This window comes from Hemibagrus wyckioides, linkage group LG18 (assembly GCF_019097595.1).
Source record: "Hemibagrus wyckioides isolate EC202008001 linkage group LG18, SWU_Hwy_1.0, whole genome shotgun sequence".
NCBI lineage: Eukaryota > Metazoa > Chordata > Actinopteri > Siluriformes > Bagridae > Hemibagrus > Hemibagrus wyckioides.
The window spans coordinates 22,195,738-22,214,386 of NC_080727.1; the positions used below are offsets into that span (position 1 = coordinate 22,195,738).

An 18,649-nucleotide genomic window follows, 5' to 3' on the forward strand; every position below is an offset into this window, starting at 1 on the left:
CTGATTAAAGCTGTTAAACTCCCAGCATAAACATATTTTGCTTGAAAAATAAAACAGTATGAAACTCTATTACTTCATCATCATCATCATCATCGTTACCATCACCATTACGCCGAGTCGGGCTATTTACATGTCCATTAAATTAAAATACGGGACGTTCATTTAACCCCTGATTATACCTCTGCACATGATGCTGAGTCCCAGCACATACTGATAATGGGTCTAGGTCACTGATAGTTCTTGAACAGAGTAATGTTCTGAGGATGTGGGAGAGCTCACAGCTTACTTCTTTCACTCTTTAAAACTCTGCAGAGAATAGTGATGATGAGTTTGTCCAGAGTCAGAGCAATCAGCAGTAAGTTCAGAGTCAGCTCTTTATCTCCCTAATGGCTCGTTGTTTTAAAGCACGTTGTTCCCCATCTAAAAAATGTTGCTGGTCTTTGCCTATTCATCACTCATGGATGATTGATTTATAATGCCTGTAATCCAGTGTCACCCAGAAGAGGATGGGTTTCCCCCTTTTTTTCAGTCTGGTTCCTCTCAAGATTTCTTCAGTTATGTCATCCTGTGGAGTTTTCCCCTTGCCTCTGGCTTTCTCATTAGGGCCCGAAAACTCCATCCAGATTTCTATAAAGCCACTTTGCCACAATATCAACTGCTCCGCTTATGACATGTTGTCATCGTGTCTGTCGAAATATATAAAGTGTATTTGAATCTGCCTATATTTAAAGCGACATGGATTCATGTTCCTCTGCCCGCTGTGTCTGTGCTTAATTTTCATGAAAGGATTACTGTCCATTCGTCCCGATACACAGCTCTGATACATACCCACGATAATAAACAGAGGTGCAGTGGAAACCTGGTGTTGCTTCAGTCACGCAGAGTTCAGTGTCAAACATACATCTTAACCAAACACATGCATGCACTCACCACTTCTCTCTAGAAGTGACCTTACATCTTTAGGTTCTGCCAAACAACATATATTTTACCGGATGGATTTTGATCACAGTTGAACAAGAACAATGTTCGAGAATGGTTGAATATTGAAGAGCATCAACCAAGTAATTGGCTATATATAGATAAATAACCGAATAAATAACCACAGAAATGAATGGATGAATGAATGGAATGAATAAGAATGAAAGATGTGAGTCTAGACCTGGCCTTAGTTTTACTTTTGGTTCGTATAAAATTCACTTGTTCATGCTGACCACCTGCCTCCTCAACACGGCCATCAGAAAATCAATAGTGGGTCAGGTAAACAATGCTGCATTAGCCTTGAGGCAGGCTGGGTTCATCATGTGCCATAAATCCACTCACAAAGCTTAAGAAATTGCAAAGGCTTGAATTAGCTTTTCCACATACATTTTATCATATCATATCATGCCATCATCCAGTCCTGTTATATCATATCATATCATATCATATCATATCATATCATATCATATCATATCATATCATATCATCATAGGCTGACCAATTATATATATTTCACCTAAATGCATGTTTTGTGTATTTATCAGACAAATACGCTACTCTTTCCTCCGACTGCTTTTTATATTTATAACCCTAAATCGCTGAATAAAGAGCTGTTTTCCCCTAATTGAGTTCAAATACACATAAAAAAAGAGTGATTCTCAGGGTTATCAGGGAAAAGTACACTCCTACTACTTCTCACAATACTATTTTCATCTGAAAACATATACTGAGAGATAGAGAGGGTGGGGGGGTGCATGAGTATTATACGTTTAAACACACAATATTTCACAGGCTCAGTGGACAGCTGGAACAGAGCCATAGGACCGCAAGCGGCTACAAAACCCGGACATTACGGTCGTAAATTAATTACTACGGGAATTGTGCCTTGTGTAGTGTTCTTCTAAATGCGTGTTACTTATACTGACCAGAAAGCATACGAATGGGAAACAGTAGCAGCCCAAGAGCGACTGAGAGCTACTGATAAGACTCTTAACTTATCTCTTCGTATGAGAACGAGACAACAAGGAGGATATCATCTCAGGAAAACTTTCCCCTCATCTCAAATGGGCCAAGGAATCTCTTCTGGATTTGTAATTCCCATAAGCCTAGCATAGAAACACTGGCTCTCTTCCAGGTGGAACCAGGAGCAATTTACAAAAAACAAAAAACCCACACATACAAGGACATGCTAATCACTTTGTTTATATTACTGATGAACATCTCATGGATTTAAATATACGTCTTTCTCCATCTTTGCAGGATGACAGTAATATCCAGTTTTTCCCCCAGTGTGTGTGGGCATATTTTTATATCTTGATGGAAACCAAAAATCCAATAAGAATAGAGCGATTTGAGTGTTTTGACCTTTTGGGGGTCATTTTCATAGCACTTCTTTTTTATTAAATTTTTATTTTCTTTGATAATAAGACATTAATGAGTAAATAAATAAATAAATAAATAAATAAATAATGCCACTGAGACGACTGAGGTTAAGGTTGTGGTAAAGATTAGGTTTAGGCATAGCAATGATTATCAATCTTTATGTCAGCAGAAGGTCATCACGAGAAGAGACGTGTGTATGTAATATCCAAACAATTTGTTTTCCACAATTAATGTATGTACAGAAAAAGGAAGGTAACTTTCATAAATCTGAGGGACTAAAAGATTTATTGTAAATAATACATATCAGTGATTTCACAGGAAAAAAATGACAACATAATAAGTGCTAAGAGAAAGTAAAGTTGTATAATATAGGACTTAGTATTTTTTTCTCTGAAATCTGCAATATGTTCCATTTACCAAAAATCAGAGCCCTAGTTTTAGTCCCTCAGATTTATAAAACTGCCATAATGCACACGTTTTACTCAATGACTATAAAGATATTCCATTTGATTTCTGAGAATTTTATATATATGGGATATACCACCACTGAGGTGAAAATCTGGTATCTTTTTCGATTTGAAATGAAACGTAAACATAAGGATTTATTATGACCACCTGCCTGATATTGTGTCGGTCACACTTTTGCTGCCAAAACAGCCCTGACCCGTTAAGGCATGGACTCCACTAGATCCCTGAAGGTGTGCTGTGGTATCTGCCACCAAGATGTTAGCAGCAGATCCTTTAAGTCCTGTAAGTTGTGAGGTGGGGCCTCCATGGATCGGACTTGGATTGGATTGAGATCTGGGGAATTTGGAGGCAGAGTCAACACCTCAAACTGGTTGTTGTGGTCAACAAACCATTCCTGAACCATTTCTGCTTTGTGGCACGGAGCATTATCCTGCTGAAAGAGGCCACAGCCCTCAGGGAATACCGTTTCCATGAAAGGGTGTAGATGGTCTGTAACAATGCTTAGGTAGGTGGTACCTAAAGTAACACCCACATGGATGCAGGACCCAAGGTTTCCCAGCAGAACATTGCCCAAAGCTGGACACTGCCTCCACCGGCTCTCCTTCTTCCCATAGTGCATCCTGGTGCCACGTGTTCCCCAGGGAAGAGACGCACACACACCCGGCCATCCACGTGATGTAAAAGAAAATGTGATTCATCAGGACAGGACACCTTCTTCCATTGCTTCGTGGTCCAGTTCTGATGCTCACATGCACATTGTTGGTGCTTTCGGTGGTTCACAGGGGGGGTCAGCACGGGCACCCTGACTGTTGTAGGGTTCTGGTTCTTAAATAAATATTCCTTTGTTAAATAAATCATTTGTTTATATTTCCAAATGAATTCTATTATTTTATAAAGTCCTATTCTTGTGGGCAAATCCATAAAGATTCTATGTAGCATCCTAGAACATAGCTTTTTTCCAGAAGGAGTTCAAAGCTTTTCATACGCTAAAAGCTAAGCTCTTTGATATTACACCATATATGCTGTAGTGACATTAAATCTGAAACTCTGAGGGACGATTTCTCAGCTCGAGCCTCCACTTGAATCTCAATCAAGCAATCAGGTTTAAACAGTGTTTCATATAATATCTCCTGTGCAAGGGAAAAGAGAAGTCTCTGAAAATGTGTCTGTTGAAGAGGTGTCTGAAATCTGGCAGTAATTAGATGTCCTCATCTAGTGCAAATATCTTCATTAAAATGCAGGTACATGTTATGGGGTTGGGTCAGCAGCACGGCAACCGTTGCTAGACAAAATGGGACTGAATCTACAATCCCTGTGCCAATGGAGCTGCTTGCCCTGCTTCCTTCCCCAGTCCACATCGCCTCATTCACTTTCATCACACTTGAACAAAAGAGCTGACTGACAAACTTTTCCTCTAGCTCTCTTTGGATCCGCCACGAATAACCCTCTGCTGAGCTCTGAAAAGTAAGACTTGCACAATGATTCTGACAGGAATTGGCAGACATATTGAGCCGAAGTAATGTGAAACATACAAATCACCACTGGTGTGAAATTTCACTGAATGAAGAAATACATATGGGAACTGCATGGACCGAAACTCTGAACAAAGACCCAGTTATGAGCAAAAGGATGGGATCTGAATCAAAATCTCAGCGCTATATTTTACAAATTCACCAAATGCTCCATCAGGATGTTCATTAACATGAAACATTCTTTCACTTCCACTAGAATTGCAGTCAGTTATTATATACAGTATACTATGTGTCCAGAAGGATTGGAATGCTTGGCCATCACACCTATATGAGCTTGTTGACATCCCATATCCCACTCCAATCACGTCCCCACCAAACCCCCCCATTCACTTTTTTGGCATGGTTAGGCTTTTGGAGTGTGTCCGTGGGCATTAGTGTGGAATGAGAAGGCCTAGCTTGCAATCTATGTTCTAATTGATCCCAAAGGTGTTAAGTGGGATTGAGGTCAGGGCTCTGTGCAGGCCACCAAACCTGGCCTGGACCTCAGTTTTTTGCGCAAGGGCCTTCCGCAAACTGCTGCCAGAAAATAGAAAGCAGATAATTGTATTTACTTAACCTTAATTGTAAATGCTCGACCAGTACGTCTGCATTCAATCTCCTGAATTTAAGTAAAGGGCTTTATGAATTACTGACTAGATGCATGTACAAAGAATAACAAACCATAAGAATAAAAAAATAATTATAGAAGGACGATCATGATTATTCCAGGACCTGTGGCAAGGTGAAATGTAGATTCATACCCAAAAGGTTTCTCCTCTTTCCCTTCATCTCAAATGAAGATTTTCTTTGTACCGAGCAATTTTTAGTCTCTTCTTGGTTTTAGTGTCATTTAAGAATGTTGACTTACAAGGAGGTGGCCTGAAGCAATGCTAATGAAGGTATTAACAGTGTTCATTGCACTAATTCATCTGTAGGAGAAAGCTATTAAAATCATCACTGCTCAAAATGGAAAACTATCAGTTCACACACAATTCCAGTTGGTTGAAAAATTGCAATACATCGTAGTATACACTGATCAGACATAACATTATGACCACTGAGAGGTGAAGTGAATAAGACTGATGATCTCCTCATCATGGCACCTGTTAGTGGGTGGGATATATTAGGCAGCAAGTGAACATTTTGTCCTCAAAGTTGATGTGTTAGAAGCAGGAAAAATGGACAAGCGTAAGGATTTGAGCGAGTTTGACCAAAAGGGCCAAATTGTAATGGCTAGACCACTGGATCAGAGCATCTCCAAAACTGCAGCTCTTGTGGGGTGTTCCCGGTCTGCAGTGGTCAGTATCTATCAAAAGTGACCCAAGGAAGGAACAGTGGTGAACCGGTGACAGGGTCATGGACGGCCGAGGCTCATCGATGCACGTGGGGAGAGAAGGCTGGACCATGTGATCTGATCCAACAGATGAGCTACTGTTGCTCAAACTGCTGAAGGAGTTAATGCTGGTTCTGATAGAAAGGTGTCAGCATACACAGTACAGGACGGGTCAGGGCTGTTTTGGCAGCAAAACAATACTAGGCAGGTGGTCATAATGTTATGCTTGATCAGTGTATATGGTCCAGGATTATTGTCCATGTTTCAACACTAATAATCAATCAGTTGCTTTCAGGTGCTAAAATAAATCAGTTACACTGAATTTTATTTTACTTCTAATAGCATGATACATGTTTGCAGTGAACACTTATTAAATAAAATTGATGGAAATCTGTGTGACAGAATATGTGATTACCTGCCCAGCCACAAACAGTTAATGATGCATGATATTGTTGATCATGTATTCAGCGCAGGGATGTGTTTCGACTAAATAATGAGTCTTTGACAAGATGCAAAACCTCTGACCTTCGTGATGTAGCCTTTCTGCATATAACATGTTATTTTTTGTCAATGTGAAAGTCCGAGTTTCTTTGACTTTCTCTGTGCCTCAAATGTGTGGAAAATCAATGCTCAAGCAACCTATCCACCATGTTCCAGCTGAACACAGTGGGTGCTAATTCACACAAATGGCATAATTAATTCAGGCTCATGGCAGGTTTTGAGAATACATTATGTCCAGGGACAGAGAGAGACATGCAGTCAAATTAGCTAAATTGAGTTCAATGATTCATTTCAGACTCGGACAGGCTGGGGTTTAACATGGTCTCATCACAACAGGTCTCTCTGAGTCCAAACAATTACACATAGACACAATATGTTATGTCTGAGTTCACCTTAATACAAGGATAAAAGCATGAAAATGAGGCAAACACGGATTCCGTGTAAACATTGTACATTTGGTTGAAAATCCTACATGCACAGGGGCAAGGAAGGTCACTTTTGCAGATGCTTTGCTACTAAGTCTACTTTTTAAAAAAATTCTATACCTAAATTTTTTAAATCTTGTTAATTTAGGAAGACCTTACAGCATGAGAGCTAACAACATTACTTAAAAATGCTGACTAAAGGCATGGATACACTCTAAGTAAATGGCATCAATTTTAGAATTATTGGCACCCTTCATTCCACAGATCAGGCATAACATTATGACCAATATTGTGCTGGTCCCCCTTTTGCTGCCAAAACAGCCCTGACCCGTCCTGCCCTGTGTATTCTGACCCCTTTCTATCAGAACCAGCATTAACTTCTTCAGCAGTTTGAGCAACAGTAGCTCGTCTGTTGGATCGGATCACACGGGCCAGCCTTCGCTACCCACGTGCATCAATGAGCCTCGGCCGTCCATGACCCTGTCTCCAGTTCACCACTGTTCCTTCTTTGGGTCACTTTTGATAGATACTGACCACTGCAGACTGGGAACACCCCACAAGAGCTGCAGTTTTGGAGATGCTCTGATCCAGTGGTCTAGCCATCACAATTTGGCCCTTTTGGTCAAACTCGCTCAAATCCTTACGCTTGTCCATTTTTCCTGCTTCTAACATCAACTTTGAGGACAAAATGTTCACCTGCTGCCTAATATATCCCACCCACTAACAGGTGCCATGATGAGGAGATCATCAGTCTTATTCACTTCACCTCTCACTGCTCACAGTGTTACGCCTGATCGGTGTATATTGAGCAAATGTGGCATAAAATAAACATTAAACACATTCTTTCCTTATTTTTTATCACTGCAAACTTCAGTTTCATAATTTATTATATATTTTCTTTCCGAATAGTGAATCATACAGTAATAGTGATAACTTTGAACAGAATTATTTTCAGCCTTCTCGAAAATGTGCAAAATTATTGCAGGCACAAAATAATTATATAATTATAATTTTCCAAATATAATGAGGACAGGGTAATTATCCACAGATGAGTATTTTTATCTAAACAGTTATTATTTAGATAAAAATATAGTAATATAGTACAGTAATTACATGAATGCAAATCGCCCCACTTAAACGGCATTGTTGCCTTTGCCTCCTGAAATAGTTTTCCATTTAACTAGAAATGATTTAAATAAATCTGACTAACTCACTTAGGTTTTTTTTTTTAAAATACATGCTTTGCACAGACCAGTATCTAAAACATTGGGGCAGTTATGTTTTTGTAAGGCATTAGCTTACATTAGCTTAATAATTTTGTTTATTATCATTACACGGCTGTTGGGTAAGAGTCACTGTAAGTAATCATTTCCAGGTATGTGTTTCATAATAATGTTAGGATAAAGGTAGCTTCATTATGTGACAGTCCTGAATTTAGATCAGGAGCACAAAGCAATTATGTTGAATTTATAATTCACAGCTTTAAGGATGGTTTGACAAACTAATGATGGCACTTGAAATACAATTGAAATGAACCTAGCATGATGACAAGTATTCTTGAGAGTCCATTTAATCACAGCTGTGTATCCTGCTTAAGGGCGCTAGTGATTATTATATTAAGTGCGATAGTGAGATTATATTAAGCCTTAAAATAAAGGTGAGAGAGAGAGAGAGAGAGAGAGAGAGAAAGAGTTACTTCATTTATTTTACACCGGAATGCATAGCGCCTTAAAAATGGCATCTTAAAGGTGATAAACTGATTTGTGTTTAGTTAGTTATTAGTTTATGTATTGCTCCTAAACAACAATGCCTGTGAAAGAAATTCCTAAAAACTCAGCTATCACATTAAGAAAATGAAAATGAGATGATGTATATATCGTGTCTGATAATTGCTAATTTATGTTGTGCTCTATTCGCTAGACTTGATGATGGTATTAGTGTTAGCAGTGTAGTAGAGAGTGGGACTAGCAACTGGTAATCCAGCATGTTGGCCAATCGCTACACTGGTTGATCTAGTAGCGCCTTCATCCCCAACCCTGATCCTTGATCACCTGTGCTCTGTATATTTTTGTTTAACCCGGTTTACTACATCTGATTAATTCAGGTTCTGGCCAGGTGATATGGGTGTGTTGGATCGAAAAAAACATTAGAATGTTCTGAGCTTGAGGAACCAGGTTTAGGAAGGGCTTGCAGTACTGCTAGTAATTGTGCAAGAAGTATGAATTTGTTTTTGTAGACTGAATGATTTCATTCTTGAAAAATCCGAGGTTGGCCACTGGACCTCACTAGGAATTCATCAGAGTTTGATTGAAATGCTCACAAGCCTCATTACACTGAAACTAATATTCTGTAGTCCATTTTCTGTGCTCACAACACAAAAAAACCCAGCTCTGTTTTTCCTGACACTTAAAGACAGCCCCTCGTGGTAATAGCTAAACTACCTCTGGACAAGTAAACAAACAATTAGGAGGGAAAATAAGGAGACTTGTTTTCTCCTCGCTGAGGCGTAGACAATGTTGACAGGCGGTATACGTATATGCTTCATTCTGACTCTTCGGAAAGTGCTGATTAATTTATTTTTTAACAAAATTGATTCCAGCCTCATTGGGGTTAATACTGACGCACTTGTTATCATTTCTAGAGTAACACAGCCACTTGGATGGTGGATGCGCCAACCTAATATGTGTAATTGTTGCTAGACCTTGACCTTGATAATTGGTACTGCTACCTCCTCTTACAACAAAATCCAAGATTATAAGGACTTTTCAGCCTGTTGGCTATTTTCAAGATTAAAAACAGCATGTAGTCTTCATAACCACTTGTTCATTGCATCATCGTCCAGGACAGAGCCACTGGGTAATGATGCCATGCAGCTTTACAAGGACATGAGGTGAGGTGGTATAAACAGGTCTGTGGAATTGAAATATGCTTAGAAAAAGATTACCCTGAGCTGAGCCAGCTTACATACAATGACTTATTGATTTTTGATTTTTGACTCCTGCTCGGTGCGGACTGTCATATTATACTTATTTATCTGGTCTGATCTACAGGTACATTGTACTTACTGATATGATAAATATGATACAGAAAACTTTCTTTGGGTGAAATGAGCTCAAGTGTTCATTTTGTCTTCTGACCTCATGGGGAATGTGGTGTCAGTCCCTTGAGAGTCCGTCATGCACAAAGGTGAAGGTGGAAAAATAGATCAAGCAGATGTCTGAAGCATTCACGTTTTACTATATGTTATTGCTTGTTGTACTATGCAGTGTGTAATATTATTATTTGGTAAGCATTATATAATAGAACACAGCACAATGGAAAAGAATAGTTATGCTGTCAAAGCTAGTCTTGCCAAAGTCCCTGCCTGCACTTCTGCATTGTCTTTGAACATCATATGATCACAAGCATACTTAATATCTTACTCTCTCTCTCTCTGTATCGCTCTGTCAAGATATACCTCCCACTCCCGAGCTCCCAGTATTCTGAGTTTCCAGTTTGACCAGCCTGACCCTCCAGATCCTCTACCCCTGGTTGCTTGATGGTGCTCACTGCTGCTGTGGATAGATGTACTTGGACAGTCTATAACCCAGGGGACTGCTGTGGATAGAACCACCTGGAGACGATCACGCCGTCTCTGAACTGCTGTTACATCGGTCAGCTTTCTGCAGGAAGGAATTAGTGCTGAGTCTTTAATGAACTTAGAAACTACACTGACCTATTAGATCCTCAAGAGCTCTTGGTTGCTGTTGTAGAAGGGACATTATCACCAGTTACATTATTTACTGTCCATTGTCATTCAAATGAGGATGAGGTTCCCTTCTGAACCTGGTTCCTCTCAATGTTTTTTTCCTCATATCATCTCAGGGAGTTTTTCCTCACCACCGTCACCTCAGGCTTCTCAATAGCGATACATGTTAGAGATAAATAGTAACTTTAAACTTATCATTTTTTTGTTCTATGTTTCTATACTTCTGTAAAGCTGCTTCGAGACGATGTCCATTGTTTAAAAGTGCTATACAAATAAATTGAATTGAAAAAATTGAATACAATAGAATGGACCTGAATATTGCTGCACTCCCTCCACTGCCTGCATCAGATTTAAAACACTGATGCTTGCCTACAAAGCCAAAAATGGACCAGCACCCTCTTACCTCAATGCATTTATCACACCCCACACTGCTTCACCCTTCCTCTGATCTTCTAGATCTGCTCGACTGGTCCCAGCATCTCTCAGGGTACAAGCGAGGGTACAAACCAAAACTTATCTCTGTTCTAGTATCTAGGTGGTGGAACAAATTTCCTCTGCTGAGTCACTGGCTGTCTTCAAACAGCATCTAAAGACCTATTTCTTCCTGAGGTAGAAACTAGAAAAACAAATATGTCTGTGTGCTTTTTCCTGCTGTTCTTCCTCTCAACAGAGTTTAAGACTGACGATATTCTTAGTCTGTGACCTAGTGAACTTGTATGGATGTATTCATTGACAGAGACGTCAAAGCGCTTCTGGATAAGGGTGCTGTAAATGTAAATGTAAATTAAATAGAACATAAATGGGGTATGGAGTACTTTAAGGAAATAAATATTGAAAAATGTTAAAAAATGCTACCCACTGGTTAATACATATAATACATATATTGCCAAAAGTTTTGGGACACTCCTCCAAATCATTAAATTGTTTTTCAGGGGTTGGGCTCGGCCCCTTAATTCCAGTGAAAGGAACTCTTAATGCTTCAGCTTCATACCAAGACATTTTGGACAATTTCATGCTCTTTGTGGGAACAGTTTGGGGGTGACCCCTTCCTGTTCCAACATGACTGCACACCAGTGACCAAAGCAAGGTCCATAAAGACATGGATGAGTGAGTTTGGTGTGGAGGAACTTGACTGGCCTGCACAGAGTCCTGACCTCAACCTCATAGAACACCTTTGGGATGAATTAGAGCAGACACTGCGAGCCAGGTCAAAACTAGGACGTCTGCCTTTACATGCACATGAATGTAATATGGAGTTGTCCCGCCCATTGCAGCTATAACAGCTTCAACTCTTCTGGGAAGGCTTTCCACAAGGTTTAGGAGTGTGTTTATGGGAATTTCTGACCATTCCTCTAGAAGCGCATCTGTGAGGTCAGGCACTGATGTTGGACAAGAAATTCTAGCCATCCCCAAACTGTTCCCACAAAGTTGGGAGCATGAAATTGTCAAAAATGTCTTGGTATGCTGAAGCATTAAGAGTTCCTTTCACTGGTGTCCCAAAACCTTTGGCAATACAGTGTAGCTGAATAAATAAAATAATAAATAAATGTTCAGTTTACAGCACTGATGTGTGGATATGCCCTTTTCCAAAGTTCTGCATTACCCATTAACGAGAATACCAAGTAAATAACATTGATTTATGCTACTATTAGTCAAACCAGCAGGTGGGATGAATAACCAGTGCGACTCAAATGGCATGTTTAAGTCTATTTTAAAAATCTTTCCTATTGGTGAACCACAGTCATGGAAAAGAGAAGTAGTCAGAATATTTCCAGATTGCAGCCCATTTGTCTTCGAGCAAGTGCTTTAAGAGACTGTCCTGCTGCAGAAAATGCTGACTTCTGTGGTTTTAATTACATTAGGCATCTTGGTTGTATGTAAGTACTTTTTATATGTAATTCATCGAACATCTACTTAAAGTCTAAATTTCACATGAAGTCTTTGTAGGAACTGAGAGCTGAAATCTCTGTGCTTTCTCTCCAGTGTGTGAAGCATCTATGCTCACGGTGGTCGGATTAGTCGGAGATACGGTTACTTTACCCTGTGAATATGATGTCAGTCATTACGGCTTATTAAATGTCTGCTGGGGAAGAGATCAATCCTGGTTCAGCTGTGAACAAACACTCATCGCCACTGATGGACTGACGGTGAACTACAGAGAGTCAAACAGATACAGTATACCTGTTAAACTCCAGCATGGAGATGTTTCACTTACCATCAAGAAGGCACAAAAAGCAGATACTGGATTTTATGTATGTCGTATCGAGATACCAGGACTCTTCAATGACCTTAGCTACAGTTTTTACCTAATCATTACAAATGGTGAGCACACATATAATAATATTTTGAATGACAACAATGACAAGATTTAAAGCCTGTATTTCATTTCTTTGCTCCATGACCACACAGAATAAGTAGCCGTTCTAACGGTCTCTTTCGGGTTTGTCTAAATTCTTCTCGTGTTTATTCCTTCCTTTTTCAAAGGATTCAACACAATCAACATTACAAAATTGTTCCCGACTTCTGCAGAGAAGCAAACACAAGGTCAGTGAGAACAACACTGTCAGCATTTCACAACAACAGACATGACATCTTTCCTGTTTAACTTTGCCTTGTTTGTTGAAAAAATTCTCTGGTGCTATATATTACCTCCTATCAGAGTTTTAGACTCATGGTATCCTTGTGACCAGTCTGTGACCAAGCCGACCAGCATCGATGCATTCATGGATAGAGAATTTTGTACGTCACTGAATAAAGTTTCATCTGCCAAATGTAAATAATACTAAGACCAGGCATTCCAGGCAACATTTTTTGTCAATTATTAAATTTCAGATTTAATTAAAAACATCAGCGCTTAGATTTGAGCTTATTTTCCATCTACTCTATATCTTTCCTAGATAATGAAAATTATTTACATAAACATAGCTCGCTTTTATCCCAATTTAAGACACATGACCTTGCATTAAAAGCTTACTTCTGGAAACATACAGTAATGTATTCCATGTAGAGAACATCGACATCATCATTTCTTCTGAAATCTAAACGTTTTCCAGGGATTCTGCTGGCTACTGACATTATGTTTACTTTCCATGTCTTTCCCCGAGCCTTCGACACAGATATACTGTTATACTGTATATACATGATTCCACAGACTTAAAGCTATTTTGATTTTAGACCACATGGCAAAAAAATGTGAAATAATTTCAGGTTAATTGTCTTCACTTGAGAGAGAATGCTAGTCTGATGCCACGTCATTAATATCCTGGTGCAGCTGTGGTAATCCCAGTGTACAGTATTTATGAGCCAAGCTGAGCGAATGAGATAAAAAACAAACTCTATCAACTCATTTCAGAAGTCACTGTCAACTCGGGATACAGTTCAGCTGTACGGAAGGCACCCTCTGAGGTTCGTGTCAATATCTTTCAGTTCAGTACTAGTCTTAATGAACCAGGACTTTTTCAACTGGGTTTTTTTCTCTTGTTCATTTAGGATCGAGTGGAAACATTTATCCTGACTGTACTGAGAGCAGGAGCCATTATATTCATCCCTGGTTTAATCTTTGCACTTCTATGGAGTAAGTTTACATGCATGTGAAAGAATTTGTATATTAAGTTTACATTAAGTGTATTATTAAGGGTACATAGTGCCTTTACACTGACCAGGCATAATATTATGACTGCCTGCCTAATATTGTGTTGGTCCCCCTTTGTCTGCCCTGACCCGTCCTGCACTGTGTATTCTGACACCTGTCTATCAGAACCAGCATTAACTTCTTGAGCAATTTGAGCAACAGTAACTCGTCTGTTGGATCGGATCACACGGGCCACGTGCATCAATGAGCCTTGGCCGCCCATGAATCTGTCGACGGTTCACCAGTGACCCTTCCTTGGATCACTTTTGATAGATACTGACCACTGCAGACCGGGAACACCCCACAAGAGCTGCAGTTTTGGAGATGCTCTGATCCAGTGGTCTAGCCATCACAATTTGGCCCTTTTGGTCAAACTCGCTCAAATCCTTACGCTTGTCCATTTTTCCTGCTTCTAACATCAACTTTGTTCATTTGCTGCCTAATATACCATGATCAGGAGATCATCAGTCTAATTCACTTCACCTGGCAGTGTTCATAATGTTACGCTTGATTGGTGTGTAACATACATAAGCGCTGCATAAATCTTTAAATGAATCAATGCTGGATAATTATTGAAAAGTGTTTTTTTACTACTAATCAGATGACCTTTTCACGACAGAGAGAAAAGAGAGCAGCCTCCATTTCTGAGTTGACCAACTGAGTTTGATATTTGATGTCAAGTTTATGTTTTAGAATTCCTTCACATATTATAAGATTATGAAGTAAAAAAAAAAAAAAAAGGTTTCATGAGAGTTTTGAAAATTGACCTCCAGCACCAGATTCATGCATTCAATTTCATGGTCCTATATTAAAAGGTAGATATAATTAATACACCTCCCAAATAGACAGGTGGCAGCTGGACAAGTCTCTAAATACATGATGAATTTGATCATCATATACAAATAATACAGTTGGCTTAAAAGTTTCAACCCTGTTCCCTGCATTAATTAGGGTATCTACCTTCTTAGGGGCAATAGTGGCTCAAGTGGTTAAGGCTCTGGGTTGTTGATCAGGGTTCAAGCCCCAGCAACACCAACCTCCACTGATGTGCAACTGAGCAAGGTCTTTAACCCTCTGTGCTCCAGGGGGCACTGTATCCAACTTCCTCAGCTGGGATATGCGAAGAAAAGAATCTGCTGTAATGTATGTGTGGCAATAATAAAAGCTTCTTGCCCTCAGATCTTTTTCCCAGCAAAACAGCCTCACAACATGATAACATGGGTAAACTTTGCTCTATGTAACTGGAGAACACACCTCCAAAAAGCTAGGTCTTTGTCAAGATGAGTCTTATTTATGCCGGTCGTGCAGTAGGGGCTTCTTCCTTCCATCTTCTTCGACCATTTCTTTGGTTGTTGTCTTGAAACTTTCAGATTAATGTTTTTTTCATCCCTAGGAGCTCATGTGTACATTCTTCCTGAACAATGCAGTGTCTGTGGGGTCTGTATATTAGATTTACATCCAGTTGTTGGTATAGACAATCATGGTACATTCTACAGGGTTGAATCCTAGGTAGGAACCGTTTTGTGGAGGTCCACAGACTTCCTAATTAACTTCTAATTGTAACAACTGACCAATCAGAGGTGTCTAATAGTCATTACATCAATTTCTAGAATCTTTCAGACTGTTTAAAAAAAAACCCATCAGTTTGGTATATTTAAACAATTTATCCACAAAAATTCTGATGTACTGAATTAATGCTGAATTAAATATGGTTTTTAATGTCATCTTATAGGTCTTGACATATATAAATGCTTCAGTATTGCTTTAAAATGTTTATGCAGTGCTTATGGATGTGTTATAAAAGTTCAGTGCAGATTACATAAAATATATTCAAATATAACTAAATATGTCAGGCATAAGATTATGACCACCTGACAAATATTGTGTTGGTCTGCCTTTTGCTGCCAAAACAGCCCTGACCCGTCCTGCCCTGTGTATTCTGACACCTTTCTATCAGAACCAGCATTAACTTCTTCAGCAATTTGAGCAACAGTAGCTCGTCTGTTGGATCGGATCACACGGGCCAGCCTTCTCTCCCCACGTGCATCAATAAGCCCATGACCCTGTCACCGGTTCACCACTGTTCCTTCCTTGGACCACTTTTGATAGATACTGACCACTGCAGACCGGGAACACCCCACAAGAGCTGCAGTTTTGGAGATGCTCTGATCCAGTGGTCTAGCCATCACAATTTGGCCCTTCATCAAACTCGCTCAAATCCTTACGCTTGTCCATTTTTCCTGCTTCTAACATCAACTTTGAGGACAAAATGTTCACTTGCTGCCTAACAGTGGTGGGCCATCAGGGCCAGCAAGACCTTCTCTGCTGGCCTAAACAGCAGTGATCTTAATCACTGACCTGCATTTTAATATATTTAATATATTTTTCCATGAATGTATATTAAATTACTCCCAATAGTCTATTCTCTACATTTCACAGCTTTTCTCTTGGTTGCGCTGCTTCCAGTAGTGTATATTTATGATAGTGTATACTTATGATAAGAGTATTTATCCAATCATATTTCAGCCAGTGGCTGACATCATGTGTTGCCAGGGTGAAAGAAATCTGCCTTAAGGCCTTCAGAATCAATAGTGCAAGCACCAGTAGCTTAAAATAAGTGGCAATGAAATTGTTACATTATCCAATCAGATTTCGAGTTGGTGTCACTGGGGCCATCTAGCAGGCATACGATTACATCAGCAATTTCCCGTCCTTTGATTGGATAATTGGAGTAGTCAGAGGCAGCGAACCACACGAACTAAATAATATATGTATTTTAACTCACAATGGCTGACAGAGGAGAAGAAATCGATTTGGTCACGGACATCCTTACAAATGCATTTTCAAGGTGGACTGTAATAAAATTGACTATTCCTTGTGAAATACTGTAGCCTAATTTCTTTTTTACACTGCTATTTCACGGTTGATTAGTATCTATTGCCGTGGCATCATCATGATGGTATAGAGGTGGATTAATTCAGGAAGGACACCAGTGAAGGCCTAGGCCTAGGTGTGAAATGCACACCCACTAACAGGTGCCATGATGAGGAGATCATCAGTCTTATTCACTTCACCTCTCACTGCTCACAATGTTATGCCTGATCTCTATGAATGACAAATATAAGACAGATATCAGGCTCAAGATGATTCATTTTAAAAAGCAACATTCAGAACTGCAGCATTTTCTGATTAACTCTCTAGTACTTGATTTCTAAATCTAATTAAAAGCTAAGAAGGAGCATTGCTTAATTTGTCATCTGCAAAATCAGGGGTTATGTTTGTCAGGTTCTTGAGGTTAAACTATGTGGAAATTTCCACATTTCCTTCTGCTGCATGGTGGTTTAATTTAGCTCTCAGACACTGTCTCTCTGGAAGAGTGGAAGTGAAAAAGATGACTCATGAGGCACTTTGCTTGCTATGCACTAAAGTCTCTCTGCCCTTAGAGCTGCGACGCTCCAGAAAACGTGAAGACGGCAGTGAAATGGAAAATACCCCAGACGCCACCACAGCAGCAGCATCGCCCCCCTGCACATGCCTGTAGCACATGTGGGTACTCATTAGATATGATGTGTTTCAGTGAAATATTACACCATTACGACAAACATGGAATATTTCCAACTGAACATCTAACCATCTAGATCTTCTTTCATTCTAATGTGAGGGACTGTCACCAGATTAAATCACATTTAACCCTCAATCAATACTTTATATGTAATCTGTTTCCAATTTTTGTTTTGCTGTAACTTGTGATGTGTAGAACAACCTCTGTCTGTGATATGCATTATGTATTTTATTATTATTATTATTATTATTATTATTATTATTATTATTATTTTTACCCATTTCTGTCAGTTGGATGGTGAGGTACAGTCTTTCACAAAGTTTCAGCAAACAGCTTTATCTTATCAGTGGCTTAATGCTCTTTCACTTCTCTCCCATGTGCTCTTAAAATTGTACCCTCAAGGTTCATGTATTTCGATTCCTACCTGCTTCCATTTCATGTGCTAGAAAAGAAAGAATAAATAAACAAATAAAAATACAACCACATGGGTCTCAAATAGATTTTTCTTATTTCATCTACGCATTAGTAACAAACATGTGAAAGAAAATAATAATAAATGTACTAAATGTATGATATAAAATGGCAACAAAAAGCTTTCACTTCTTTATATACACTGATCAAGCATAACATTATGACCACCTGCCTAATATTGTGTTGGTCCTCCTTTTGCTGCCCTGACCCGTCCTGCACTGTGTATTCTGACCCCTTTCTATCAGAACCAGCATTAACTTCTTTAACAGTTTGAGCAACAGTAGCTCGTCTGTTGGATCGGATCACACGGGCCAGCCTTCGCTTCTCACATGCATCAATGAGCCTCGGCCGTCCATGACCCTGTCACCGGTTCACCACTGTTCCTTCCTTGGACCACTTTTGATAGATACTGACCACTGCAGACCAGGAACACCCCACAAGAGCTGCAGTTTTGTGTCGATGCTCTGATCCAATTGTCCAGCCATCATAATTTGGCCCTTCATCAAACTTCTTCTCCTTGGAATCCACTATATGAGGAATGTTCTAGGTATATTCTAAATAGATGTTCTACAGGGAGAATTTAACAGGTTCCCCAGAGAATCCTTAAATTTTCTATGAATAGTAGAACAGAGGTTTTG

At 39.4% G+C, this 18,649-nt stretch overlaps 1 protein-coding gene across 1 annotated transcript; it reads left to right on the forward strand.

The window, feature by feature from the left end:
• Positions 1-12,081: 12,081 nt before the first annotated feature.
• On the forward strand, positions 12,082-18,017 carry havcr2 (hepatitis A virus cellular receptor 2). The gene is made up of 6 exons (XM_058414981.1): positions 12,082-12,224; positions 12,331-12,669; positions 12,832-12,891; positions 13,700-13,752; positions 13,837-13,921; positions 17,422-18,017. Exons 1-6 carry the CDS (start codon positions 12,179-12,181, stop codon positions 17,517-17,519), a joined length of 681 nt encoding a protein of 226 aa, XP_058270964.1. The 5' UTR covers positions 12,082-12,178; the 3' UTR covers positions 17,520-18,017.
• Positions 18,018-18,649: the final 632 nt, after the last annotated feature.